This window comes from Tachysurus fulvidraco, chromosome 11, assembly GCF_022655615.1.
Source record: "Tachysurus fulvidraco isolate hzauxx_2018 chromosome 11, HZAU_PFXX_2.0, whole genome shotgun sequence".
Lineage (NCBI taxonomy): Eukaryota > Metazoa > Chordata > Actinopteri > Siluriformes > Bagridae > Tachysurus > Tachysurus fulvidraco.
In genome coordinates this window covers 22,940,486-22,952,985 of record NC_062528.1, presented here as the reverse complement: position 1 = coordinate 22,952,985, position 12,500 = coordinate 22,940,486, and the positions used below count along the sequence as shown (strand labels likewise).

The window sequence follows — 12,500 nt, the reverse complement described above, 5'->3', positions numbered from 1 at the left end:
CGGAGCTGCAGTGTAGGAGCTGCAGTGTCAGGAGCGGCAGTGTCAGGAGCTGCAGTGTAGGAGCTGCAGTGTAGGAGCTGCAGTGTCAGGAGCTGCAGTGTCAGGAGCTGCAGTGTAGGAGCTGCAGTGTCAGGAGCTGCGTTGTAGGATCTGCAGTGTCAGGAGCTGCAGTGTAGGAGCTGCAGTGTCAGGAGCTGCAGTGTCAGGAGCTGCAGTGTAGGAGCTGCAGTGTCAGGAGCTGCAGTGTCAGGAGCTGCAGTGTCAGGAGCGGCAGTGTCAGGAGCGGCAGTGTCAGGAGCTGCGGTGTAGGAGCTGCAGTGTCAGGAGCTGCAATGTCAGGAGCTGCAGTGTAGGAGCTGCAGTGTCAAGAGCTGCAGTGTCAGGAGCTGCAGTGTCAGGAGCGGCAGTGTCAGGAGCTGCAGTGTCAGGAGCTGCAGTGTCAGGAGCTGCAGTGTCGGAGCTGCAGTGTCAGGAGCTGCAGTGTCAAGAGCTGCAGTGTCAGGAGCTGCAGTGTAGGAGCTGCAGTGTCAAGAGCTGCAGTGTCAGGAGCTGCAGTGTAGGAGCTGCAGTGTCAGGAGCTGCAGTGTAGGAGCTGCAGTGTCAGGAGCTGCAGTGTAGGAGCTGTAGTGTCAGGAGCTGCAGTGTCAGGAGCGGCAGTGTCAGGAGCTGCAGTGTCAAGAGCTGCAGTGTCAGGAGCTGCAGTGTAGGAGCTGCAGTGTCAAGAGCTGCAGTGTCAGGAGCTGCAGTGTCAGGAGCTGCAGTGTAGGAGCTGCAGTGTCAAGAGCTGCAGTGTCAGGAGCTGCAGTGTCAGGAGCTGCAGTGTCAGGCTCAAGTAAATCCCCATCTAATGACCTGGCCTCCTGCACCTGTGACCTCTGTTATACGAGACACAGGGGAGAGAGAGGGACAGACAGAGAGAGAGAGAGAGAGAGAGAGAGAGAGAGAGAGAGAGAGAGAGAGAGAGAGGGAGAGGGAGAGAGGGGGGAGACAGAGAGAGGGAGAGAGAGAGACAGGGGGAGAGAGAGGGAGAGAGGGAGAGATTAGATTATTGATAAGATTAGCTCTCTACCTCGCTCTCCTCTCGTCATCTGTCATCTGCTAAACGACTCACACTTCTTCTCGTCTCTTTCCTCTCACGAGACTCGTCTCGCTCTCCTTCGCTCATAGTCGCGCGCTCCTTCTACTCGCATCGCTCTCTCTCGCGCGTGAGCTCCTCTATCTCTCTCTCTCGTGATGTCGTGTGCGCGTCAGTCCTGGGGAGCGCTCTCATTTCTCTCTGCTGATCCCTCTGCTCGAATGAGAGAGAGAGAGAGAGAGAGAGAGAGAGAGAGAGAGAGTGCTGAATGATGTACTAACCTACTGCAGTTCCAACTGTTCAGACTGCAATCCTCTTTGATCTCTCTCTGTTTCTATTCTCTTTCTTGCTCTGCTCTCCTCTCTCTCGGTCTGTCTATCTGGATCTCTGTCTCTCTCTCTCTCTCTCTCTCTCTCTCTCTCTCTCTCTCTTTCTCTCTCTCTCTCTCTCCCTCTCTCTCCCCCTGTCTCTCTCTCTCCCTCTCTCTGTCTCCCCCCTCTCTCCCTCTCCCTCTCTCTGTCCCTCTCTCTCTCTCCGTCTTCTCCTCTCTCGATCTCCTCTCTCTCTCTCTCTCTCCTCTTTCTTCTTTCCCTCTCTCTCCTCTCTCTCTCGTCTTTCTTCTGGACTCGTCTCTCTCTCTCTCTCTCTCTCTCTCTCTCTCTCTATGTGAAGGAGGAGTCATGTATAACAGAGGTCACAGGTGCAGGAGGCCAGGTCATTAGATGGGGATTTAACAATGTTGCTAAAGCAAAATTAAAAGACAATCAATAATAACAAATAAAGGAGAAAAAAAACAGTGATGAATAAAAGAAACATAATACATGAGTAGAATGAATATTAATTAACAAATGTATAATATATAAATAATTATAAATGTATTTCTGAAATATTATAATAAATAATAATAGGATTAGATTAGATTAGATTGTTGCTTGTTTATTATATGTTTACTTTTCCTCTCTTCACTTAAGACTAAACAAATTAATCTTAATCATACTGTCCCGATTTCTGTCTTCAAAATGATTCAGTTAAATGATTCGAATCAAAATTCAAAATGATTCAGTTACAGACACGAGTACATTATAAGCATATAATGCCATTATAAGCATATTTTATTACATTATTAATTCTACTGTATATGCACATAATGAATAGACGTGTATTATATTATTCATGACAGTTCTATTACCTTGTTCATTTGTTTATTTGTTTGTTTGTTTGTTTGTTTGTTTGTTCCATCTTTTTTCTAGCCTTAACCTTAACCATAATCCGTGTTATGTGTCTCTCTCTCTCACACGCACTCTCTCTCTCTCTCTCTCTCTCTCTCTCTCTCTCTCTCTCTCTCACTCTCTCACAGCTCCCAGTGCTCCCCCGCAGCAGGTGACGGTCCTCACAGTGGGAAATCAGAACAGCACCTCCATCAGCATCTCCTGGGACCCGCCTCCTTCCGAACATCAGAACGGCATCATTCAGGAGTACAGGGTACGAGCGGACACTCACTCACCTGCTCTACACACCTGTTACAGTATATACACCTGTTATATACACCTGTTACAGTATATACACCTGTTATATACACCTGTTACAGTATATACACCTGTTATATACACCTGTTATATGCACCTGTTATATACACCTGTTATATACACCTGTTACAGTATATACACCTGTTATATACACCTGTTATATACACCTGTTACAGTATATACACCTGTTATATACACCTGTTATATACACCTGTTATATACACCTGTTATATACACCTGTTATATACACCTGTTACAGTATATACACCTGTTATATACACCTGTTATATACACCTGTTATATACACCTGTTACAGTATATACACCTGTTATATACACCTGTTATATACACCTGTTACAGTATATACACCTGTTATATACACCTGTTATATACACCTGTTACAGTATATACAACTGTTATATACACCTGTTATATACACCTGTTATATACACCTGTTACAGTATATACACCTGTTATATACACCTGTTACAGTATATATACCTGTTATATACACCTGTTATATACACCTGTTATATACACCTGTTACAGTATATACACCTGTTATATACACCTGTTATATACACCTGTTACAGTATATACACCTGTTATATACACCTGTTATATACACCTGTTATATACACCTGTTACAGTATATACACCTGTTATATACACCTGTTATATACACCTGTTACAGTATATACACCTGTTATATACACCTGCTACAGTATATACACCTGTTATATACACCTGTTACAGTATATACACCTGTTATATACACCTGTTACAGTATATACACCTGTTACAGTATATACACCTGTTATATACACCTGTTATATACAGCTGTTACAGTATATACACCTGTTATATACACCTGTTATATACACCTGTTACAGTATATACACCTGTTGTATACACCTGTTACAGTATATACACCTGTTATATACACCTGTTACAGTATATACACCTGTTATATACACCTGTTACAGTATATACACCTGTTATATACACCTGTTACAGTATATACACCTGTTATATACACCTGTTATATACACCTGTTACAGTATATACACCTGTTATATACACCTGTTACAGTATATACACCTGTTATATACACCTGTTATATACACCTGTTATATACACCTGTTACAGTATATACACCTGTTATATACACCTGTTATATACACCTGTTATATACACCTGTTACAGTATATACACCTGTTATATACACCTGTTACAGTATATACACCTGTTATATACACCTGTTACAGTATATACACCTGTTATATACACCTGTTATATACACCTGTTACAGTATATACACCTGTTATATACACCTGTTACAGTATATACACCTGTTATATACACCTGTTATATACACCTGTTATATACACCTGTTACAGTATATACACCTGTTATATATACACCTGTTATATACACCTGTTACAGTATATACACCTGTTATATACACCTGCTACAGTATATACACCTGTTATATACACCTGTTACAGTATATACACCTGTTATATACACCTGTTATATACACCTGTTATATACACCTGTTATATACACCTGTTATATACACCTGTTACAGTATATACACCTGTTATATACACCTGTTATATATACACCTGTTATATACAGCTGTTACAGTATATACACCTGTTATATACACCTGTTATATACACCTGTTATATACACCTGTTACAGTATATACACCTGTTATATATACACCTGTTATATACACCTGTTACAGTATATACACCTGTTATATACACCTGCTACAGTATATACACCTGTTATATACACCTGTTACAGTATATACACCTGTTATATACACCTGTTATATACACCTGTTATATACACCTGTTACAGTATATACACCTGTTATATACACCTGTTATATACACCTGTTATATACACCTGTTACAGTATATACACCTGTTATATACACCTGTTATATATACACCTGTTATATACACCTGTTACAGTATATACACCTGTTATATACACCTGCTACAGTATATACACCTGTTATATACACCTGTTACAGTATATACACCTGTTATATACACCTGTTACAGTATATACACCTGTTATATACACCTGTTATATACACCTGTTATATATACACCTGTTATATACACCTGTTATATACACCTGTTACAGTATATACACCTGTTATATACACCTGCTACAGTATATACACCTGTTATATACACCTGTTACAGTATATACACCTGTTATATACACCTGTTATATACACCTGTTATATATACACCTGTTATATACACCTGTTACAGTATATACACCTGCTCTACACACCTGTTACAGTATATACACCTGTTATATACACCTGTTATATACACCTGTTATATACACCTGTTATATACACCTGCGTGAGGTTCTTCTGATTCCATCTGTATCATATTGAGCCGCTAAACAAGCACAAAAAAATCAGATCAAATGAAATACATTACATTTAATTCAATTTAGAAAATGCATTATTTTATTAAATTGTATTGTATTAAAATAAATTGCAATAATAATCAAATCAGTGAAAGCAAACAAAATAAAGAATTTAATTAGTTAGTAGATAAATAAACAAACAAACACACAAACAAAACAAACAAATAAATAAATAACCAAATAATAAATAATATTATAATAATAATAAATAATTAATAAAACAAAAACAAATAGTAATTAGATTATGGTGGCTTTATATATATATATATATATATATATATATATATATATATATATATATATAATATATATATCATTTATTTATTTATTTAAAATTTATTTATTTATTGCAACAATTTAATTTTATTATGAATAAAATACTAAAATAAAATTATTTTATTAAACAATTACAATTAAATATATTTAAAAATGTAAGTACCTAAATCACATTTACAATATTTACAAAAAGGGAAAAAATAATCTCTAAAAGTATAATTGCTTTTACTTTTAAAAGAAAGAAGGAACAAATACACTGTATATGAAAATAGGGAAAACGTTCAAATAAAAGTATTAAACTATTAGTAATAGATTTTGAGCAAAAATTTTGTTGAGCGTAGAAAAACTTCTGACAATATTTCTAATGCTTTTACCTTTTTACATTAGAAAAGTGTACATTTTAGTACATTCAGATATTATACGTATTTACAGTATATTGGTGTACGTAAGTTTTTACATGCATACATATATATTTTTCACATTTTTTATGCATCTGTTCTTTCTATACAGATCTGGTGTTTGGCAAACGAGACACGTTTCCATGTCAATAAAACGGTGGATGCTGCGATTCGCTCGGTGGTGGTGGGCGGGCTGCAGGCGGGGCTGCTGTACCGGGTGGAGGTGGCGGCCAGCACCAGCGCAGGAGTGGGAGTGAAAAGCGAACCTCATCCCATCATCATCGGTACAACAAAGCGCTCCACATCTGTACCTGCTTCTTAACCTATCATATATTCCTGTGAAGCTGCTTTTTTTGCCACAGTGTGTCCAGTGTTTAAAGCGCTATACAAATAAAAATTGATTAGATTTAAACTCTTAGAAAACATAAAACAAGCTTATGGGGCGATTTTTGTCGTCTTTTTACCGTGGAGGTCTGGGAAGAAAATTGTCCACTCGGTGTCAAAGTTGAGACGCCACCATCAGTCTACATCAAGAGAAAATTCAGTTTTTTTATAATGCTTTATGGAATAAAGCGTGATTCATGGAATCCCTGAGCATTCCTGACTGGTTTGACCCATAACTGATGATTCAACCAATGACATGCCCTTATTTCCCAAATGTCACAATTACTATCCATCTCAGCTCTCGTCCTCCGGGAGATATATCGGCCCATAGATCAAGTATGAACTCTTGAGTGTGTGTGCGCGTGTGTTTGTGTGTGTGTGTGTTTGTAGGTAAAGACTTCCGAGATGTGATCGTGAGTGGAGACAAGAATAACAGCATTACGGAGCAGATCACGGACGTGGTGAAGCAGCCGGCGTTCATCGCGGGGATCGGAGGAGCGTGCTGGGTCATCCTCATGGGCTTCAGCATCTGGCTCTACTGGAGGAGGAAGAAGAGGAAAGGACTCAGTAACTACGCCGGTAAAAACGATACGACAAAACCGTAGCTACACTCTCAGAACGAGGCCAGATTATTCCCAAAAGCTTGGTTTTGTCCTTTTTTTTTTTATTCTCACCAGCGAGAGCGGCATGTGGAAGCGTTCACCGTCTCACACACACAACGCACTCTTACACACACATCCAGTCTCTTAACACACACTCTTCTCTGTCTTCTTGTTTTGCAGTTCAGTCGTTCACCTTCACCCCGGCAGGTACTGTTCATCTGTCCCGTCTGTCACTTTTCCACCCGATCCGTCCATCCTTCATTTCCTTCTCTTCTTTTTTGCGAATTTGCTCGTCGTCTCGCAACGTTCCCCAACGTCGATTGCATCCATGTCGTGATCATTTTACATCGACTTAATCAGCTGTTTTCACTCAAAATTTGTAACTGTTACTATTACAAAATGAAATGATTAGGATTAGGGGATGGGGATTAGGGTTGGGGATGGGGGATTAGGGCTAGGGGATGGGGATTAGGGTTAGGGGATGGGGATTAGGGTTGGGGATGGGGGATTAGGGCTAGGGGATGGGGAGTAGGGGATGGGGGATGAGGGTTGGGGATAGGGGAGTCGGGTTCGGGATAGGGGATAAGGGGTAGGGGATGGGAATTCTGGTTTGGGGAGGGGGGTTAGGGTTAGGCGAGTGGGGGTTAGGGTTAGGGGATGGGGCATTAGGGTTGGGGATAGGGGGTTAGGGTTAATGGTTAGGGGGTAGGGTTAGGGATTACTGTTATAGTTAGGAATATGGGTGAGGGATTACTGTTAGGGTTAGGGGATGGGGGATTAGGGTTAGGGGATGGGGGGATTAGGGTTAGGGGATGGGGGATTAGGGTTAGGGGGTTAGGGGATGGGGGATTAGGGTTAGGGGATGGGGGATTAGGGTTAGGGGATGGGGGATTAGGGTTAGGGGATGGGGGATTAGGGTTAGGGGGTTAGGGGATGGGGGATTAGGGTTAGGGGGTTAGGGGATGGGGGATTAGGGTTAGGGGGTTAGGGGATGGGGGATTAGGGTTAGGGGGTTAGGGGATGGGGGATTAGGGTTAGGGGGTTAGGGGATGGGGGATTAGGGTTAGGGGGTTAGGGGATGTGGGGATAGCTCAAGCAACACGCTGCTGTCCTGCAGTTTTATTTTGTCACAAGATAATTTGCAGTGCACGATATACATTTTTCATGCAGATGAACCGTTAGAGTACAAAGTGTTGCGATATTTGTGCATTATGATGAAAACACTGCGTGTACCATCTTGTCTGTGTGTGTGTGTGTGTGTGTGTGTGTGTGTGTGTGTGTATCAATCATTCCATAATTCAGCTTTAGACAGTCATCTCTCTGTTTTCTGTCCTTGAAGCGTTTGTGGTTTTGTCTTCAGCACCATAAACACGCAGCATGCGCTCATTTAGTGACCATTATGGTATTATTACCTCAGCATCAAATAGTCTACGTGTGTGTGTGTGTGTGTGTGTGTGTGTGTGTGTGTGTGTGTGTGTGTGTGTGTAAACTTTCTACCCATCTTCCAGTACTTATGAAAGAACAGAAAACACTCACACTGGAGGTGTAGTTGTTGAGTTTTATTGTTTTCATAGTAACTTTAAACTAAAATTACTAGATGAAATAAACAGATAATAAAATCCTAATAATAAAAGAAATTGTCTGTAAGGAGACATTTATAAAGGGTTTAAGCAAGGAGTCTCCAGTGTTACGAAAGTCTTCAGGACAAAGGAATTTTTCGCTTGTTCTTTTTTTTTCTTAGTAATTTATTAACTTATGTGTTAGATGTGTTTAGATGCGGGTTAGACGTGTCGTAGTTAACTTGCTTTTGTATTGAAGAAGTAAGACAAAACGATTACACTTACACTGATGACACATTTTTTCCTTTGGAATAAGCTTTTTTTGGGGCTTTTTTTAACATTTACATTCTTATTCTGCGCTCGTGAATTAAGATTAAACAAAAACATATCCACATTTACACGCTGTGTATGCAGCTATTTACTAAACAATTCAAATTTGTGTGACTTATAGCAAGAATAGGATTAGATCCAGCATAGGTTTTTATTAAAATAGTGACTTTTAAAAAGTCTAAAAATGACCATAAGGAGGAACAGATGCCTCATCTGACAGAATCACTCTGGAAACTGATGGGATTGAAGTAAGAAGATAGGAGTTAGGGGAAAGGGTTTAGGGGATAGGAGTTAGGGGAAAGGGTTTAGGGGATAGGAGTTAGGGGATAGGGTTTAGGGGATAGGAGTTAGGGGAAAGGAGTTGGGGAAAGGGTTTAGGGGATAGGAGTTAGGGGATAGGGTTTAGGGGATAGGAGTTAGGGGAAAGGAGTTGGGGAAAGGGTTTAGGGGATAGGAGTTAGGGGATAGGAGTTAGGGGATAGGGTTTAGGGGAAAGGGTTTAGGGGAAAGGAGTTAGGGGATAGGGTGTAGGGTGTAGGAGTTAGGGTGTAGGGTATAGGCGCTAGAAAATAGGAGCTAGGGGTTATGGTTCAGGGTATAGGGTATAGGGGTTAGAAGATAGGGGATATGGTTTAGTAGTTAGGGGTTAGAAGATAGGGAATATGGGTCAGGGGTTAGAAGATAGGGGCTAGGGTTTAGGGGTTAGAAGATAGGGGATATGGTTTAGTAGTTAGGGGTTAGAAGATAGGGAATATGGGTCAGGGGTTAGAAGATAGGGGATATGGTTTAGGGGTTAGAAGATAGGGGATATGGTTTAGGGGTTAGAAGATAGGGAATATGGTTTAGGGGTTAGAAGATAGGGGATATGCTTTAGGGGTTAGAAGATAGGGGATATGGGTCGGGGGTTAGAAGATAGGGAATATGGTTTAGGGGTTAGAAGATAGGGAATATGGTTTAGGGTTTAGGGGTTAGAAGATAGGGGATAGGGTTTAGGGGTTAGAAGATAGGGAATATGGTTTAGGGGTTAGAAGATAGGGGATATGGTTTAGGGTTTAGGGGTTAGAAGATAGGGGATATGGTTTAGGGGTTAGAAGATAGGGGATATGGGTCGGGGGTTAGGGGTTAGAAGATAGGGGATATGGTTTAGGGGTTAGAAGATAGGGAATATGGTTTAGGGGTTAGAAGATAGGGAATATGGTTTAGGGTTTAGGGGTTAGAAGATAGGGGATATGGTTTAGGGGTTAGAAGATAGGGGATATGGTTTAGGGGTTAGAAGATAGGGAATATGGTTTAGGGGTTAGAAGATAGGGAATATGGTTTAGGGTTTAGGGGTTAGAAGATAGGGGATATGGGTCGGGGGTTAGGGGTTAGAAGATAGGGAATATGGTTTAGGGTTTAGGGGTTAGAAGATAGGGAATATGGTTTAGGGTTTAGGGGTTAGAAGATAGGGGATATGGGTCGGGGGTTAGGGGTTAGAAGATAGGGAATATGGTTTAGGGTTTAGGGGTTAGAAGATAGGGAATATGGTTTAGGGTTTAGGGGTTAGAAGATAGGGGATATGGGTCGGGGGTTAGGGGTTAGAAGATAGGGAATATGGTTTAGGGGTTAGAAGATAGGGGATATGGTTTAGGGGTTAGAAGATAGGGAATATGGTTTAGGGGTTAGAAGATAGGGAATATGGTTTAGGGTTTAGGGGTTAGAAGATAGGGGATATGGTTTAGGGGTTAGGGCTCATTTGCTAGTGAAGGGTTAGGGAATATGAGTTAGGGGATAGGGTTTAGGGGATAGGGAACAGGGATTAGGGGATGTGTGAGATTAAGTGCTACAGTAGGTGCCAGGGCTTCATGACAATAGGAAGTGAAAATCCCCACACTGTAACGTGTACACAGCTCCCAGCGCTGAAGAACTCGACAGGACTTTAATGAAGTAAAACTCGTCCACTGTTCGCTCGGATAAAACTCTGTGCTGAAATATTAAAGTGAAGCCTTTATGTGGTCATCTCAGCTCCGAGGCGAGGCAGTGTGGCAGTGTGGCAGTGTTCACCTCCGTTTGCACCGAACGACAAAAAAACAAAGCTTTTTGGGAAACATCTAGAACGTCTGCAGCCATTTTATTGAGATATATATTAAAAAGAAAAGTGTATTAAATATATAATAAAAAAGCCACTGCAGTATTTATAGATTGTGAAAACAACAAAACTGTAAAAAAAACAAACACTTAAAAGTGTCTAAAGGGTTCATAAAATTGGGGGGGGGGGGGGTATAACTTTCATTTGTCCATAAATATCACCTGTATTACATTATAGCTATAAAATATCTCTCTCTCTCTCTCTCTCTCTCTCTCTCTCTCTCTCTCTCTCTCTCTCTTTCTCTATCACTTGCTCTCTGCCTTCTCTCTCTCTCTCTCTCTTTCTCTCTCTCTCTCTTTCTCTCTCTCTCTCTTTCTCCCTCTCTCTCTCTCTCACATCAGTGACGTTCCAGCGAGTTGACGGAGGCTTGATGAGCAACGGAAGGTATGTCACTTCATCACTTTTTTATGTCCTTTCACCATCCTGCAGTCCTCCGGTCTTCTCTTCCGAATTCATCCCCTGTTCCATTTGTTCAGTTTGAGATTTGTGTGTCACCGGAACGTCGCCTCAGATGTGTCTTTGGAAGTGCAGTTGGAAACAAAAGCTACTGAGTAATGAAATCTTAAGGAATTTGTTCTTAGGCTTCTTTTCTGTTAGGGAATAGGGGATAGGAGATAGGGCTTAGGGAATAGGGGGTTATGGGTTAGGGGATGGGGAAAGAGGTTAGTGAATAGGGGATAGGTCATAGAGGTTATGGAAGTAGAAGTGGGCGGAGCCATGGTGCAGGGGGTCATCATTAACACCAACAGTAAATAACATCTCTCAGAACGCCAGTGATGACAAATACATTTATTTCATCTAAAGAGTTAAACATCATATTTGTTTCGATTGTTTGACGTTTACTTTTAAGAACAGAACGGAAAAGTGTTTGCTTTGTCTGGGTGGGCGGAGCATACACTCATTCTCCCCTGTCAATCAGTGGCACTAGCCTATCATGCGTATCTGTGAGCTCGTGTGTTAAAGAGAGCTGATCGTGGACATGGGTCTGATATCACGTGTTGTCCTCCTGGGTAGATAGGTTGTGGCTTGTGTGTGTGTGTGTGTGTGTGTGTGTGTGTGTGTGTGTGTGTGTGTGTGTGTGTCCTGGGCTATACACAACACCTATAAACAGATCTAAAAAAATTTACTTCCTGCTAGGAGCCTAGCCTAGCCAATCACAGCCATATGTTTGATGTATGTTCAAATCCACAATCAGCATACAGCAGCAGAAGGTTCAAGGCTCGTTTGATTGCTCCTTTGTGTGTGTGTGTGTGTGTGTGTGTGTGTGTGTGTGTTGTGTCTCAGAACCCGGCTCTGTCCTTGCACATGGCCGTTTCATACGAGGACGTTCATCAACCACACGCCATTTCCACATGCGTCAGCCAGGGCTCTAATATCGATATATGACTGATGGATCTCGGGATAAAAGCTGCCTGTTTGTGTAGCCTGCATAACACGAATAACACACACACACACACACACACACACACACACACACACACACACACACACACACACATATCTGTGCGCATCTCCCTTCACGGCCGGCTGGTCTCTCTCATAAATCTCACCCCCCAAAAAGAATTAGCAGAAACAATTTAAGCAGAGACGGGTTTTATTTTATCATTTGTCACCGCGGCCCCTCCTCATAAGGCTGAGGCAGACCCCTGCAGTGATAAATTTGCCTGTCACCCTGCCGAGGCAGCAGGGATATGAGCATGTGTAATAATGTAAAAATAATTACCCCGGGGAGAGGCACGTCGACTCGGATAACCCC

At 41.4% G+C, this 12,500-nt stretch overlaps 1 protein-coding gene across 2 annotated transcripts in view; it reads left to right on the top strand.

Moving 5' to 3' along the window:
* The window catches only part of robo2 (roundabout, axon guidance receptor, homolog 2 (Drosophila)), a 474,841-nt gene that overhangs the window by 423,975 nt on the left and 38,366 nt on the right, over nt 1-12,500 (top strand). For both annotated transcript variants that reach the window (XM_047820548.1, XM_047820547.1), the window contains exons 16-20: nt 2,433-2,557; nt 5,854-6,025; nt 6,516-6,704; nt 6,908-6,934; nt 11,086-11,128. In XM_047820548.1, the coding sequence (XP_047676504.1) occupies nt 2,433-2,557; nt 5,854-6,025; nt 6,516-6,704; nt 6,908-6,934; nt 11,086-11,128 (556 nt within the window). The remainder of the gene's footprint in view (nt 1-2,432; nt 2,558-5,853; nt 6,026-6,515; nt 6,705-6,907; nt 6,935-11,085; nt 11,129-12,500) is intronic.